Source organism: Emys orbicularis, chromosome 8 (assembly GCF_028017835.1).
Source record: "Emys orbicularis isolate rEmyOrb1 chromosome 8, rEmyOrb1.hap1, whole genome shotgun sequence".
NCBI lineage: Eukaryota > Metazoa > Chordata > Testudines > Emydidae > Emys > Emys orbicularis.
The window spans coordinates 60,301,271-60,318,693 of NC_088690.1; the positions used below are offsets into that span (position 1 = coordinate 60,301,271).

At 49.5% G+C, this 17,423-nt stretch overlaps 1 protein-coding gene across 1 annotated transcript in view; it reads left to right on the forward strand.

The window, feature by feature from the left end:
- SEC16B (SEC16 homolog B, endoplasmic reticulum export factor) overlaps positions 1-17,423 on the forward strand; it is a 37,669-nt gene continuing 20,246 nt past the window's right edge. The window contains exons 1-13 of the mRNA XM_065409795.1: positions 1-175; positions 1,443-1,549; positions 2,291-2,418; positions 3,681-3,795; positions 5,038-5,185; positions 5,710-5,867; positions 7,702-7,763; positions 8,852-8,987; positions 9,749-9,979; positions 12,642-12,739; positions 13,232-13,313; positions 14,358-14,475; positions 16,700-16,811. Coding sequence (XP_065265867.1) covers positions 1-175; positions 1,443-1,549; positions 2,291-2,418; positions 3,681-3,795; positions 5,038-5,185; positions 5,710-5,867; positions 7,702-7,763; positions 8,852-8,987; positions 9,749-9,979; positions 12,642-12,739; positions 13,232-13,313; positions 14,358-14,475; positions 16,700-16,811 — 1,670 coding nt within the window. The remainder of the gene's footprint in view (positions 176-1,442; positions 1,550-2,290; positions 2,419-3,680; positions 3,796-5,037; positions 5,186-5,709; positions 5,868-7,701; positions 7,764-8,851; positions 8,988-9,748; positions 9,980-12,641; positions 12,740-13,231; positions 13,314-14,357; positions 14,476-16,699; positions 16,812-17,423) is intronic.

Here is a 17,423-nt window from a genome sequence, read left to right on the forward strand (position 1 = left end):
ATGGCGAGAGGTATTACCACCACCAACAGGACCTCAGAACAGGGCCTCAACTGTGGCCAGACCCATGGATGGAGTACCACCACCCCAGCTATCCTGGCAGGCCAGAGGACCAGATCAGACCAGACTCCAGAGCAGAGTATTATGAAAGCAGTTATCTCACTAGACCATATTCAAGGTAAGGTTTGAATAAAATTAAGTAACCATATGGATCAAACTGTCCTTTGTGGGTGCTTATCCCTCCACATTCTTCTAAATAGCCAGTTATTAAAACAGGAGCTGCAGTGGCTGCTTTATTTAGGGCTGTGTAACAGTTCCCATTCTAATCCCCTCTTTATGGTCATGCATAACTTTCTAAAACTTTCACTTTTGGGGCTGAAATTTTCCAGGCTTGACCTGTATCCATCAGTGAATTTCGTTTGAAAATTAGAACAAATATAATTCAGCTCTTTTGAGTGCTAGGAAAGTGATAAAAATATAAAGAACAATGTAACACAAATTATTGCAGCTATGTTAACTCTGCTACAGAAACAGTCAGGGGAGGAAGGATAAAATGTGGGGTGGACACATCCTTTATTGAGGAGAAGTGGCTTTGAGTGTCCTGGCAGATACAGATTTTGATTTGACCGAGGTATGGACCTTTGAAAATTGCATGTTGTACCTGCGAAGTCCACTTTGCAGTGGGTTTTTCATGAAGCTTGTGAAATGCTCTGCTAAGGGGTGTGAGTGAACTGTAAGGGGTTGAGGGAGAGCTCTGGGCACTTTTGGGATTCAGCAGAGAAGGGGGCCCTACTGGGAAGCCCCTTAGGAGCATGGCAGCTTCAAATTTTTGCAGGAAAGAGGTTCTTTTCTCCAAATCTCCTAAACTGCTCATGAGGGTGGGTCCCTCCAGCAGAGCTCCTAGGGATATTCCAGAGGTGTCCAGCCAAACGATTCCAGAATTCCACCAAAGCTGACAGGGCTCCAGTGGCCTGGAGAGCGACACTCCTCTGTTAAGAACAGGAGGCGAAGGGAATCTGACCCCCAAACCTCCTGCTCTTGCTCAGTGCTTCAGAACGCTCACCCTAACCTCTGACCTTGACAAAGCCCTGACTGTGACCCTGCAGCTGATTATAGGGCTGATGAGACCCTGGCATTTATTTCATTGACCTCGTTTCACAACCGAGTCCCAAAGATCTCAGACTGGGATGGAATCCTAACCCAGCATTTCATTCCACACCTGATTCCTTGGCCTTTCACCTTGGAACTGATCCTGGATGGGATCTGGTGTCCTGACCCTAGATCTAGTTCTGATGCAGGACTTGTCTCCTGATCCTCTGTTTGGATCTGGATCTGAGGGCATGGGAGCTGCCCAGTGCCAATATAGTTCTGATGGGGATTCCTTTCTTTTGCTCTCCTTTTGGTTCTCCGCCCTCTCTGTTCTGTATATTTGGGATTCATTTCAGGCAAGGCTATGAGGACCTCTACTGGAGCTACCCATCGCCAAGCTCTGGGGAAGACTACGCTTACAGAGGTTATCACAGACCCTCCCAAGTACTGCAGCATGAGAGAGGTACTGTACGTTCCTCTAGGAAATGAAAACTACTTTGCTTGCTGTTTCTTGCTGGCCTGGCCAGTCTATTAGTCTGTTGTGTTGGCAATTCCTGATCATTCTTTTAGCATTAGCCCTGTATGATGCGTCCCTTCTCTGACATACATATGTCTCTATGTCATGGTGACCAACCCTCTTAGAGGAGGAGAGCTGGTTGTTGCCTTCTCCAGAACCAGCTACCCACCTTTTCTTGATTAGATGGGCTTTCCAAAGAGCATCCCAAGGTGTTCTCCTCCTCCTGAGGAGCTGAATTCATTGCCTCCATTCTCAGCCCTTGAATCCTGGTCTCATGATGTGAGCACTGACTTGGGTTTGCATCTCTGAGAGACAGCTACAGCAGTGACATACAGGAGCATTTGAGTGCCATGTAGCCGGTGAAGCACCAAGTCGTTACTGGTCTCAGACAGTGTAGGATAATGCTGATTTCACTGCATGATCAGAGCTAGCAGCCTGATGACATTTCTGGGCTAAAGGAAATGTGAAGGAAGGGATGTCTGTTACTGTGCATGTAATTTATAGGTGTGTATTGTACGTACACACACACACACAAATATATATATCATTGTACTAACTAGGCAGAATAATTTGGAAGCAATGGAGTGCAAATGACAAATCCTGACTCAATGTTGTCCCTTTTAAAACTTCATTAATACTAATTGCACTGAAGAAAAATACTAGATCTTTATGGTGGTTTTCTCTGAGTGTGCAGATCCAAGGCACGAAGATCTTTATGGCAGGCACATGAATTACTGGGATCAGAACTACTACAGAGACTCCCATCATGACCAGGATACCAGCCCATTTGGGCAGAACGATGTGGCACAATACCGGTAAGGGTGATTAGAATGGGAAGGGAAGAACCTAATGTCTGTGCATGAGCTTTGCAGGCAGGTTTCCAACTTCCCCCTTCAAAACCTAAGCAATAACACGTGATAGATGGGGGTGCGTGGTTATGCTGTTATCCCAGATGCACTGGGATGGAATGTCTCTAGTAGCTACGTGCCAGTGGGACCCCATGCTGCACACCCTGTTGTGGTTTGCCTAGTGAGTTTGACCCAAGCAAGTACAGTCTCAGTTATGCAGCCGGCGGCTCCATTGGCCCAAGCTGTTCTGTGTTACTGTGCATACACGGTGCCCGCTGGCTCTCCTGCAGCTTCCCATGGTGTCACCATTAGATCATTCTTGAAATAGCCTCTTGGGTCAGTTTCAAGGACGTCCTCTACTGTATTTCAAACCTGGTGCAGCCGGGGTTCCCACAGCATCGCTCTGTCAGTGTGCATGGCCCGGCCCTGCTCAGTCACGTGCTCTGCGGAGCTGATTAGAGCTTTGGGCAGTACTAGCCATATCCCCACCCTGAGCTTCCTAAGACACAGGCAGTGGGATTATGATGTGTGCATGTGGCAGGGGAGAAAGGGTTCCCTGTGCCTTATCTATGCTTAGCGTCGGGCTAGCCATCCTAGCGCTTCTAGGGCCTGATCCGGTCCCTACTGAAAGACTCCCATTGACTTTAAAGGGCTTTGGATCAGGCCTCTAGATTAAAAATTGTACTGGGCAGAGACTGTGTCTGTCCAGCAGCGGATACACTGACCCCACGCAGGAAACAATGATGACAGTGAATTGCGTTTCAGTGGCTTGGCCTGTGTGATTGCAGCCAGAAGAGGGCTGATGCTGAGGGCCAGATTTTAAAAAGCTCTTAAGGCACCTAATGGTGCAGACAATCCCACTAGGTGCCGATCTGGCTCTTTAGGGGCCTAAATACCTTTAAAATCTGGCCCTTAGTACTCAGTACACAGCTCTTCATCTTGGCAGGATGCAGCCAGAATCCATGCCATTGGACTGCAAAACTACAGCTCTGTCCCTTTCTGCAGGAGACTGAGTCTGTTCTAGCAAGCCGGTTCTGTGTATTCTCATTTCCCTTGAATAAAGAGAGGGAGTCTTCACCCCCATCTGGCAGCAGCACACGTGCCACTGGCTTTTCACCTAGGAAAGTCATCAGTACTGGAACTTGATGAGCACATCTGCAGTGGGTTCTGTGGACGGCTCATGGCACATCTGCCCTCATGTTGGGTTGGCATTCTGTTCCCTCCCACAGCTCAAAGAGCTACAGCTCCTATGAGGAGAGGTACATCTCTACTCCCAGGCAGGAACAGATTGGGGAGGAATCCCGGGGGAACTGCGTGGAGGATGCCAGCTTCCAGCCATATGAGGTAACCACAGAGAGACAGATGAGTCGGAGATCTGAGGTTCTTCTGGAGATTTTGGAGAGTGTCTGTCAGCCCGTCTGTTTGGGAGTGTTGCGTAGTTGTTAGAACAAGGACCAGGCAGTCAGGAGGTCTGAGTTCTATCCCTGGATCTACCACCAACTCTCTGTGTGACCTTGAGCAAATGTCTTCACCTCCCATTGCCTCAATTTCCCAGTTTGCAAAATGGGGGTAGTGTTACTTCCCCACCTTCCAGCGTTGATACATTACTGTTTGCAGAGTGCTTTGAGAGCCTCACCTGGAAACAAGATGGAAGGGCTATTAGTATCATTATCACAAAGTCTCCTTCTCTAGGGCTGTCAGTTGCACTCCCCATGGCATCTGGAGGCAGGGCCCACCCTTGCTGCACCTAGAACTGGCCCAAAGGCTGGTCTTGGTGGGTTTCTCCACCCTCTGTTATTCTAGGACCTCTATTTTCGTTCATTCCCTCCCCACACCAGGGGACTGTCCAGCAGCACGGTTACTTGCTCCCAGAAGAGGTGGTGACAGCTGCCTATGACAGACACTGCTTATTTCCACTAGTGACATGAGACTCTGTCTGAGTGACTGCATTTTGCAAATGATCAAATGACAAAACATATCTAGAAAATGCTCATTTGCTTCCTGAGGAGCAGGTGACAGCCATATGGGGTGTCTGCGTCAGATTGGTGAGAGGTAGTAGGCTAGTGGGCGAGCTGATGTCAACTGGTATAGCTCCACAGAAGTTAGTGGAGCTATGCGGATTTACACCAACGGAGGATCTGAATCATATTGATCAAAACCGCCGGGAACAAGCAAAGCGCGACTAAAAGAGTTTTAGACCTTAAAGTGCTTGAGATCATCTGAGGGGAGGCGCAGCTGTACCACGCTCATCAGTGGGGGCGATGTCTGTCCCCCTGTGCCAGATCCGCAGAGGACACAAGCCGGTTACAGCTCTTAGCTTGAGACTAGGCAGTTTAGCTCAAGCTGGAGAGACCCCTGTTGTTCGTTCTGCAGGCACTGGTCCAGTGCCAGCGCTGGCCAACCTGGGCACTGTCACACTGTATAAGTGCAACGTGTGTTTGTTGTGTTATGGCTCCATTTCCACACAAAGCAACTCTCACCCCTCTTGCCAGTCTCTCCTCCCACCTTCCCCGTCTGGCTCCCTCAGGCCGCTATTTTCTCTGCTTCCCTTTCCCCATGGCTCCCGTGGCTTCTCTTTTCCCTCAGCTCCCCGCCCCACGTGAGCTCAGCCGGCTCATGCAGTACAAGGAATCTGGCCTCAGCTCCAGCAGCTATGAACTCAGTCAGTACATGCGCGACTCTCCCAGTCAGTACGACCCAGATCCTTCAGAGACCTGGAGTCCAGTTCAAACAGGTGGGTGTGAGGTGAGGGCACCAGGCGTCCGAGGGGGGGGGGGCAGGCACATGTAGACGCTCTCATGGCGGGGACAGTGGGCTGTATGAGAATATGGCTGTTGCCCTCACATATGAGCCTGTAAAGCATCATGGGAAGTTCCGAATGGCCATTACTGATGCTTAGGGCCAGATTTTAAAAAGCTTTTAAGGCACCTAATGGTGCAGAAAATTGCACTTGGAAAGCAGCATGTGGAAAGTACAGGGGGATGCTGGGCATCGCCCAGCAGTACTGTAGGGTATGTCCATATAACCCAGTGTTAGATTTGGTAGGGACTTCAGTCAGCTCAGAGAAGGGCTGTTTCCCTGAATTCTGCCTGGCACAGTTTGTGGGGCCTTGGCCCCCGTACCAGCTGGCAGAGAAAGCTTGGTGCTGCCTGGAAGCATGTCAGGTGCTGTCCCTAGGGTTTTCCCCCAATAACAAAGCTTGCTGAGTGGCTGTGAAAGGGCTGGCTCTGACCTCTGTGTGCATTTGTTGCTGTTTAGAGGAAGTCTTGCTGTCCACTCCGCACCACGTGGCACCCCAGAAGTATTCCCTCCCTCACGTGCCAGTGTGCTTTGGAGCAGGAGGCCAGCTGGTCCGAGTGTGCCCTAACTCCCCGGCTGATGGGCAGCCCGCCCTCATCGAAATGCACAGCCTGGAGGTAACCAACCACCTGCAACTGAGAGCTGCCATCCCATCACCCACCTGCACTGCCCCATAACCCCTTTGTACCCTCCCATCTCCCGCCTCCACTGCTCCATTATCTCATGTACCCTCCCATAACCCTTTGTACCCTCCCATCCCCCGCCTGTACTGCCCCGTAACCCCTTGTGCCCTCCCATCCCCCGCCCGCACTGCCCCTGTCTCCACTGCCCCTGTAACCCCTCATACTTTTCCATCCCCTGCCCGCACTGCCCCGTAACCCCTTGTGCCCTCCCATCCCCCGCCCGCACTGCCCCTGTCTCCACTGCCCCTGTAACCCCTCATACTTTTCCATCCCCTGCCCGCACTGCCCCGTAACCCTTTGTACCCTCCCATCCCCTGCCCGCACTGCCCCTTTAACCCTGAGGCATCTGAGTTTTGTGCTGTCTCTCCATTTCCCTGAGCAGTGCCAGCTCCCTTCCTGCCCACGTCTCACTGTGGCAAATAGTGCTATGGTAAAGTGCAGCAGGATCTACACCAGGGGTCGGCAACCTTTCAGAAGTGGTGTGCCAAGTCTTCATTTATTCATTCTAATTTAAGGTTTCACGTGCCAGTAATACATCTTAACGTTTTTAGAAGGTCTCTTTCTATAAGTCTATAATATATAACTAAACTATTGTTGTATGTAAAGTAAATAAGGTTTTTAAAATGTTTAAGAAGCTTAATTTAAAATTAAATTAAAATGCAGATCCCCCCGGACCGGTGGCCAGGACCCGGGCAGTGTGAGTGCCACTGAAAATCAGCTCACGTGCCGCCTTTGGCACATGTGCCATAGGTTGCCTACCCCTGATCTACACAGACCAGTTAAGGAACAACATGTTAGTGCGCTTTAGAAATCAACCCCCCACCCCCACCCCCACCCCATGGAGACATGCCCTTAGGAACTAGCCACACCTTAAGGTGACTAAGTCTTTAGGGTTGAGCAGTGTCCTTAACCTGGGCTCAAGAGGACATTGTGTGCACCTTCACAGCGGGCTGCATGTTTTGCCGGCATGCTCTGCCGTCATTAAATGGAATAACCCAAAGCTGTGGTTGAACTCTGCTCTGGAGCCTTTGGCCATAGCACAGATGGAGGGATCTCACACAGGAGTAGGGCCATTCTGGTTCTTACAGTTCCTTGAATGAGACACTGAGGCCCAGTTCCAGGTTCTGCACAGATTGCTTTTATTGGCAGATTCCCTATGTGAGTGACCTGGGTTGGCTCTTGTACCCTGTAGCCATCCAAATGACTGGTCCCATTGGGCCAGAGGCCTTGGAGTCACAACTCTCTTCTTTGGAGACAATTTGAGGAAGCATGGTCTGGTGGCTAGGGCACTAGCATGGGACTTGTGAGACCTGGGCTCAAGTCCCTGCTCTGCCACAGACTTCCTGTGTGACCCTGGGCAAGTCCCCTGTGCCTCAGTTCCTCATCTGTGCTGGGGGGTAATAGCCCTGCCCTGCCTCCCAGGAGTGGTGGGAGGATAAATACATTAAAGATAGCAGCGATGGGAGCCATATAAGCACCTTAGATAGATTGTGTTCCACAGCATCTGCCCCTCTTTTCCCCTCTGAGCTGGAGCCTTCTCCCTCTCAAAGGACTGCAATTATAGGAGCCAGATCCCATCGTAAAAGGCAATTGCTTCTTATAGTTGTGTGGATCAAGGTGGTAAACACGTCAGTGCATATGCTCCGAGATAACACGTATGCCCAAAGATGGCTTTGAGAAAAGCATCCCCAGTACTAGTAAAGCCTTTGCCAAAGCACTTTAACTTTCAGACAGGGCCTCGGTCACAGTCTCTGCTCTTGCCTCCTAGGTAATCCTTCATGACACCAAAGAGCAGGAGGAGATGCGAGCCTTCCCAGGGCCTCTGGTCAGGTACAATGCCATTGGAGGTGTACAGTAAACCATGTCCCCTATCAGCATTCCTTTCTGTCCCAGCATTCAGCTTCTCTTCAGGCTGCTACACACACAGCTTGACCATTAAAGGAGGATATGGTCACCTGGAATTAGAGATGAGCCCAAGCCATGTAACTTGGATTCATGTTTCAAAGTCCCCAAAGCCTCAGGGTGTTCAGGCCCAGGGTTTTGAGTAGGCCCTTTGTAAAGATAAGGACCATCGGCAAAGTCCAGGTCCAGATCCAGAAATGTGCATGTGGTTGGTTGGATCTGTGCGTTTGCTCTATTGGGAATGCTCAGAGAACATTGTTTGACTGTTATTTCGTAACCAAGTCCAGGGAAACCCGGGTTGTAAGAAGGGCTTGTGGGACATCCACAATCTTTGTACAACCAGTGGTTTGGATGAGCAGGCGTTTCAGTTCTCTCACGCTCTGCAGAACTGAAGCCTGATGTTGTGCTCCTTGGGAGCTGAGCTTCAGTAAGTGTAGACCTGGGGAACATCTTCCCTCAACCCATCATTGTTCAATCAGGTTTGCTCTGCATCACATTGCTTATACTGAAATGCCATTCAGTTACTCATGAGAAAAGCTGAGAGATAAAACAGAAGAAGAGCAATGAAATTACAAAAAGCATTGAGCAAGCACAGGGGCTGGATGGAAGTCTGAGGACCAGAGGTTAATAGCACAGTAGAAGGAGACAATATTAGTGGAGTGGCATTGTAGGTGCTAGAGCCCAATCGGCTGTGATGTTCTCTGCAGATAGATTGATCTGGATCAGGTTAAAAATGTCACAGGTGCACAAAGAAGGGATTTCGGATACATTCTAAATCTTTGTGGCTTGGCCACCTGCAAAATGGGAATCGTAATAACCAGCCTTATTACATGTTTTGTCTGACGGATGCATAGTGGTGTTATTGATATGCATGTGAGCATCTCTGATTTTCCACCTCTCCTTGAATAATTTTCTGGAGTCCTCCACATAACTCACAGAGTCCTGGGAATCCTCCCTTATGCTGTTAAGGATGTCCTGCCTTGCACTTGCCAACACCCTCTTTCTTGTTCCTGCAGGGAGGATTTGCACAAGGTGGATGTGATGACATTTTGCCAGCGCAAAGCAGCCATGAGCTGTGATTTGGAGACTGAGAGAGGCAGAGACTCAGCCCTGCTCTGGAAACTCTTGGTCCTCCTTTGCCGGCAGAATGGGGTGTGTGTTCTTTATGCATTGTGATGAGTGCCAGTCCTTATGAGTCTTTTTGGTTCAGTTAAGGATGGCTCGTTGTGAGAATCCCTTTTGTGTGTCTGAAGCAGCCAGGTGCTGCTGTGGGGGAGCTTAAATGCATCTCACTCCCCCATTAATGCTGACCACTTCAGTGCGGCCCAAAGCACCAGGTACATGGAAGACACACCTCTCCAGGGCTGCTCCCCAAACCAGGTGCAGCACCTTTGAAATACCAATGTTCCAATGGAACAGCAGCACCTAAAGGGACACTGTCAACTTAATTTAGGAGCCAACATTTCTGTCGAGAAGGAGATGAGTGTATTGAACCCAATCTGCGGGAGGTCTGCCACTGAATGTTAGAAGGAATCAGGACCAGACCACTGAGATATCTAAAGTTTGATTTTTGCTATTATGTCGCTGGTTGATGACTCGTTGCCTTGACTTTCTCTCCACTAACATTGTATATATGTGATTAAGAATAGACTCTTTAATGACACTCACTAGGATAAAAATCATATGGGCCACCGATCCTCATGCTTCAGGGAATAGACTGACCAGGAGTGGTGGGTCAGGAAGGAATTACTCCCCATAGTATGGTAATATTTGGTGTGGTGCATTTGGGCAGATTTATACCTACCTCCATATTATGCAGTGTTGTTCACTGGCCAAGGCTGGATACCAGACTAAATGGGCCACTGGTCTGTTCTAAGATGGCAGTTCTCATGTTCCTCTATTTCCCTGTGCAGTCCATGGTGGGCTCAGACACAGCTGAGCTGCTGATGCAAGACTGCAAGCGCCTGGAGAAGTATAAAAGGCAAGACCCAGTGGCCAATCTGATCAACCTGACCAATGAAGAGTGGCCAGTGCAGGGCTCCGGGACACCAGACCTCCTCACTGGGGAGATCCCACCCAGCATGGAGACACCAGAGCAGAGAGTGGAGAAATTCACCAAGCTCCTCTTCTATGGCAGAAAGAAAGTAAGTAGGGTACATGCACACTTGTGTCCAGAGACTCCCCACTGCTCCCTTTCTAACGTTTTCACTGCTTGCAGAGGAAAAGGTGGGTTTTCCAGGTCCATGAACCCCTCTCTGTAATTGATTGGGCGGGGGTCTGAGCAACACAGGTCTCATTTTCCCACGGGTGCTGGCAGTGATACCTCCACAGTGCTCCTGTAACTCTGACTGGCTCAGAGAGCCAGAGGATTGGGCCCAGGTCTTTCTCTGACTGCAGTGCGGCGTCTATTGCTAATCCTCCCTTGGCCCAGTCTAACACTGGCTTGTCTTTTAAAGAGGGCTCTAATGGGTGGTAGTGGCTAAGGAAGGTCCCTGTGTCACCATGCCTTAGGGGATCACAACTGAGAATACCAAATTCAGGACAAGCTGCTGGGAAAAAGGGCAGACATACCCCAAAACTGGTGTCAAGTATCAGAGGGGTAGCCGTGTTAGTCTGGATCTGTAAAAAGCGACAAAGAGTCCAGTGGCACCTTATAGACTAACAGACGTATTGGAGCATAAGCTTTCGTGGGTGAATACCCACTTCGTCAGACGCATGTAGTGGATATTTCCAGAGGCAGATATAAATATGCAGGCAAGAATCTAGGCAAGAATCAATCTAGATTCTTGCGTGCATATTTATACCTGCCTCTGGAAATTTCCACTACATGCGTCTGATGAAGTGGGTATTCACCCACGAAAGCTTATGCTCCAATACGTCTGTTAGTCTATAAAGTGCCACAGGATTCTATGTTGCTTTTCCCAAAACTGGTGGTTATTCTTCCATGAGATATACCAATCCAGCAACAAAAGTAAACTTCTGTCTCACCACACTGGCTAACAAGAAGTCAGAAATGCAGCCTCCTTAGGTATTCCAGTCCTGGATTCAACACCCAGACACTAGACTTAATGATGAGTGGTTATTTAAAACCAGTTTCATCAAACAAAAGGTTCTTCTGATCCCAAAGGACCAGCCACATACCCAGATCAATATATAACTCAGATCTTACCCAATAATCACGCCGTTCCAATCTGTTAGTATCCCGAAATCTAAAGGTTAATTTATAAAAAAGAAAAGTGAGAGTTAAAATTGGTTAAAGGAATCAAATACATATGACAATTGCAAAGTTCTTGGATCAGGCTTGTAGCAGTGATGGAATTAAACTGCTGGCTTGTTAAGTCTATGATTGTTTCCAAATCATTGGAAGGTCCTCAGTCCCTTGGTTAGAATGCTTCCATTATTATAAGTCCATAGTCCAGAGGTTTGAGCAGGAAAGAGGCAAAATGGAGATGTTTCAAGGGCCTTTTATAGCTTCTGCCAAGTGAAGGGAAACCCCATTGTTCTAGTTTGTGGAAAATTACAGGTAACAAGATGGAGTTTGGAGTCACATGGGCAAGTCACAATACTGCATGCTTTGCTTAGTCACAGCAGAGGCACTTACCCATACTCTAGTTAGAATGTCCCCAGAAAAGTTCATTAAGTGTAGATAGGCATCTTCCATGGTCCATTGTAAGTTAAGTGTTCTTTGATGGGCCATTCAACTTGAATAGTTCCTTCACAATGTGCTGGCTAAATACCTTGTGGGTGTTACCACAGGAGCAAACATTTGAAATACAAGTACATAGCTAATAATCATAACGTCAGATACAAAAATGATACATGCATACAAATAGCATAATCACATTCAGCAAATCATAACCTTTCCATAGACACCTTACTTGACATACTTTGTACAAGATTTGTTGCAATTATAGAATAGCAGTAGCAACAATGATCTATATGGTCATATTTTAATCAGATAACGTCACACCCTGTTTGTGGAATTAACCCCTGAATTGGCATTAGGGCAGAAATGTCCCACTGTTGCTAACACCAGGGCAGCACCACTGATGACAGCAATTGCAGGAGCTCTGCTGTCGATAACCAGCATGACAGCTAAGCCTGATTGGGGTGGGGTCTAATAGACACAGCAGGGGTGCTGGAACAATTTGTATAGTGGGGGTGCTGAGAGCCATTGAACCAAACTGTAAAATCCGTGTGTGAAGGAAACCACTTCAAGCTAGGGGGTGCAGCAACCCCTCCAGCACCCCTAGTTCCAGCTCTTTTGGGGCACAGTATTCCAAACCATAATGGCCAAGGGCGTCTCATCTAAGAGCTCCTGCGTTTTCTATCACAGTTGGAGCTGAACCGGTGGTAGCAATGGTGGGAGGGAAAACCTCTAGTTCAGAGAAGGCTTTAGTGCCCAGTCTAGAATTCTGACTTTGTGGCATTAAGTACTAATAGGCAGCCTGAAGCTTGCAGTCAATGGGACAGCACTAATACTTTTGTACTGGTAGGAATAAACATCAGGAGGCCTGGGTGATGGAGAATAATTTCTCTAAGCTGGCTCCAGATGGGTAAACCCAACAGTCACATCATCCATTGCAGGCTTGAGCTGGCCCCACGTTTGGGGGGACATATTACACCCATGGAAAAAATCAATTCATTTCTCACAAGCCCGGCTCCCTGCAGATGGGTGGAAGCCCTAGGCCAGGGGAATCAGGCTGTAGGTCCCATGCTAGGCCTTGGAAAGTCAGGACCTTCCTTTCACAGCAGTGGGAGAGAGAGAAATGGTAACAGGACATTTTTTTTTTCTCTTGGCTGTAGGAAGCCCTGGACTGGGCCATGAGAAGCCAGCTGTGGGGTCATGCCCTATTCCTGTCAAGCAAGATGGACCTGAGGACCTACAGCTGGGTTCTGTCTGGGTGGGTAGGAGCTGCCAGAGCATGGTGCTCAAGAACCCTTCACGTGATTGGCCCCCTCCCCTGCTGTTCACAGCTGCATAACATCCCTGTTGAGTCTCCCGCTTTGTCCGTGCCTCACACAACCTGAGCCCTTGGATGGAGGATTTCTGCTGTTTGTCTCTCCCTGCCTTGGAGATGAGCAAGGGGTTTGGGCTCACCCGTCAATCTCTCTTAGGTACTTACGTGGCCCCCTCGCTGCCGTATCTGAAGGCTGCACACTCTTTAATGTATTTATCCTCACATGCCCTGTAAGGTAGGGAAGTGTTATCTACATGTTACAGAGGGGGAACTAAGGCACAGAGAGGCTAAGTGAGTTTCCCAAGGTCATAGAGGAAGTTTAGCAGAGCAGGAATTGAACCCAGACCATCCATGTACTAGCTAGTGCTCTAATCACTGGACGGCCCTTCCTTCCTGTCAGCATAACGGCCCTGTCTCTCTGCTCTCGGTTTGCAGGTTCACCAGCACGCTGGCCCTCAACGACCCACTGCAGACTCTCTTCCAGCTCATGTCCGGAAGGATACCTCAGGCAGCTCTGGTACTGAATGGAAAAGCATCTAGCTCCCTCCCCTCCCTCAATGCCTTGTGTTGGTGTTGGGTAGGCCCCAGTGGCACTCTGCAGTGCTTCATAGGATGACGTCTCAGTATCATCAATTTGTCCTCTAGGATGTTCACTGCAGTGAACAGCAAAGTAATTGGCCATTTTTCACTGTGCTGCTAATCTGGCCACCTGCTGGTGGGATCAGGGTCCCTGCCTATTTCTCTTTGCCCCATGAGACTGGGGTAACCATATCCTGGTGCGGCGATGCGTTTGCATGTGCATGTCCGGACGCTGCCTCGATGCATGGTGACCCAATATCATCACGTGCCAATGCAACATCGTGCGGCAGCACAGTGAACAGTCAGACTCTTTTAACTGTCTGGCTTACAGGGACAGGACAGATTTGTGCAAAAGGGGCTGTCCTGTGAATATGGGATTGGTGACAACCCCAGTATGACCTAGTGTCCCCTGCTAGCACCAGCACAGTGCCATTCCTCTATAGGAATCTGATAGAGCGGGGATGTAGCGTAAGAACCTAGCGCACTACGTAGGTGGCACAGGGTGGGGGAGGCATGGAGCTGACTTGCAGAAGGTTTCTGTGGAGGCGTGAAAGAGCACAGGGGCCTGGAATTTGGGGGGACATGGAAAGCTCAGGCTGACAGAGGGAATGCAGGGAGGCTGAGGTGGCCCGGCTCAGCTGATTGGAGTGGAGGTTGACACAGAGGCATGACGCTAGGTGAACGTTTTTGGTTACTCGGCATAAACTAATTGCCATTACGTTGGCTTCTTGCAGAAGGCACAAACTGCCAGGCACCATTAGTGAAGCTATAGCCAGAAGCAGGCGAAGAGAAATGCACTGTAGCTTTTCTGCCTCCTCCGCCTTAAGGTCTTACTTGAACAGACATAGTCACTTCATTTCTTTATTCACAGACAGTGTTCCTTCCCTTGTGATGCTCTAATAGCTCTGTACCTAGTAAAGGCCAGATCAAGGAGCTAAAGCAGCCAAACTATCTATTCATCTTTCTTTGTTTCTGCTCCCAGTGCTGTGGGGATGGCAGGTGGGGAGACTGGAGACCACACCTGGCAGTGATGCTGTCCAACCAGGTTGGGGACACTGAGCTGAACCACCGGGCCATCGTCGCCATGGGAGACACCTTGGGTGAGGAGAGGTGATGACTGGGCCCAGCTGAGCGGATCACACTTAGTGTCAGATAGGACGCCCCATTGTGCTCACACGTTTAGTATACTCTATTACAGGAGGTGGGAGGATGGTGACTTAATGGCTAACGCTGCCCCCGGGTTCAAAACCACCCTGATGGAAATAAGCTCGGTTCTGTCCCCACTGTAGAGCCATCCACATCACCTTCACCACCTCACACAGTTTGGCCTCGCTGGGAGTGTGCGCTGAGCATCCACTTGGAGTGCCATCTGGCTCATTTCAGACCAGCAGTTGGGATCATTGGTGGTGCAGAGCTGGAAAGTTCCTACTACTGCTACCTGGAAAAGAGGAGCTCAGATATTTAATTTCCAGTTGCAATAAGATTTACTGCCACTCAGAAATGTACAGGTCAACTTTTTCTGATGTGGATGGCTAAAGTTAGACACCTAAATTAGAAAAGGGCCTTTCCAAGACGCCAGGGCCGGCTCCAGGGTGTTTGCTGCCCCAAGCGGCAAGAGAAGGGAAAAAAAAAAAAAAAAAAAGCCGCGATCACGATCGGCGGCAGCTCCACCGCACCGCTTTCTTCTTCGGCAGCACTTCGGTGGCAGGTCCTTCCCTCCAAGAGGGACCGAGGGACCCGCTGCCGAATTGCCGCCGAACAGCCCGACGTGCCGCCCCTTCCCCTTGGCCGCCCCAAGCACCTGATTGCTGAGCTGGTGCCTGGAGCCGGCCCTGCGAGACGCTGAGCACACAGAGCTCCCGCTGGCCCAGGCTTCCCTCCTGCAGAAGCCAAGTTCAGTTCTTTAATTTTTGTCTATGTGTATGGACCCCGACATATACTTCAGTGGGGCAGAGAGAGGCCATGTGAGAACAGGTGGCTGACAAGGTGCCTGCAGGGTAAGGTGAGCACACCTAGGAATGGTGGGATGGCTGGGATCTGCTCAGCTCTCTTGGCCAGCCTGGATGTGTGTCTGTGGAATTGGTGGTGTGAGTGGATATCTGTTCAGCTCTCTTGGCTAGCTTGGGCTTGTGCTCCTTGCATGCAGTTGGGAGTGAGTTTGCATCATGGAGTGGTTTAAATGGGTGCAGTTCATGCTGTTGTGAACTCACTGCCCACCATGAAGGAACTATGAGTTGGGGCCACTTGCATACATTCAGAGAGGTACCGGCTGCCTTCTCGCCCCTGAGCCATCAGATGCCAGCCACTGGTCTCGCCTGCCCCTGCATAGGTCATTCTGGGGGACTGGTGCAGCAGACTTTTCTCTCGTGAATTCCCTACACTGTGACCCTGGGGTGACCTCTTGCTTCCAAGCTGAACAACCCTTTATTTCCTCTTTAGCTCAGCTGCATGACTGTATTATTAAATTACTGCACAGCTTCTATTAAAGTGCCATAAGATGCCTTGGCAGCACCAGGGGCTACGTAAGCTGTTGTGAACAGATGTGTATGTTTGGGAGTCTTGACAAGATTGTGCATCTGCTCCTTTCCATGTAATTGTGTAGTGTATGCAATTGTGACTGCGTGTCTGTGCGCTTGTGCCCACAGGCCAGTTATCTGCATGCATACCCTTGCCCATATACCTGTGTGCCTGGCTGCCTTTAACACAGCGAGCCAACATGTTCCAGGGCAATGTAACGTGTGTGTGTGTGTGTGTGTGTGTGTGTGTGTGGAGACGTACAGCAGTATATGTGCAGACATGGGTGTAAGTAACTGTGTAAAGACAGGTGTGCCGGGTGGCAGGGAAAGGAATGGGAATACTGCTCTGCTTTGCACGCTCAATCAGATAATAGACACTGTATACTCCTGCTGGTGAAATATCCCTATCGCAGGCTCTGAAATGCATACCTCTGCCCTAGTGCATGAGTCACAGATATGGCTGACAGAGATACTTAATCGGCTTATTCTTAGTGCCAGTTATGCGGTGACAATGGTAGAAAGCCTCGCCACAGATTTTGCTACATTGAAACATCCCGAAGAAGCTAAATGGGAGCCAGACACTTACTGGCATGTGCTTCTGCCACCCAGTCAGGTCATCTAATGGAAAATTAAACTTGATGACTAGCAAAATAACAGCCGTGCAAGAGGATGTAGGGTGTGGGGGTTTCCTCGGGGTTGGGGGTCTTGAATGGGCAGAGAGGGGAGATGGATACAGCTGTTTTGTCATGTGCGCATTTGAAGGTGTATTTTTGTTGTGACTGGCTTTTGTCCCTTTTCTCCTGTCCAGCTGGGAGAGGGTTAATAGAAGCTGCTCACTTCTGCTATCTAATGGCGAATGTCCCTTTTGGTCACTACGGGATTAAGACAGACCACATTGTCTTGCTGGGCAGTGACCCCAGGTGAGTAAGCCAAGCATGCAGGCTCCTGCAAATATTTACAGCTGTCATTCTTAGGAGTCAGAACAGCTCCCCCAGGGATCTCCAATCGCTTTACAAACAGGAACAAACATTCCTTGGAAGGAGACCTAGTTTATAGTTTATTTTTTGTTGTTGTTTAACATTCCATTTTAATTGAAGATGTTACCAGGCAGAGACTTTAGGAACAGAAAGGTGGAATGCTGCGCCTAAGGCCATCTTTAAAACAGTGGCATAGCTGGGACCAGGACCCAGGAGTTCCCTGCTAACCTCGCTAGAGCGCTGTGCATTGTGCTAATGGCCGAAGGTATATTGGGAATGATGATGCCATTCAGAGATTGGCACTATCAATGGTGCCAATTCAGAGATTTCTTGAGGGGATAAATTCCAGTCCCTGCCTCCCCCCCAATACTGAAGACCCTGTTCCATCCCCTGCTCATTCCTCCCACCCCGTAGGGACCCCAGGTTTCCCTTGGCTGGGGAGTCTCCCCGCTCTCTTACTCACATACCACGTGAGCTGGTGCCACCAGGAGTTGAGGTCTTGGCGCACTCCCCTGCACTCCAGGAACAGACTCCCCATGTGCCAGTTCACAATGC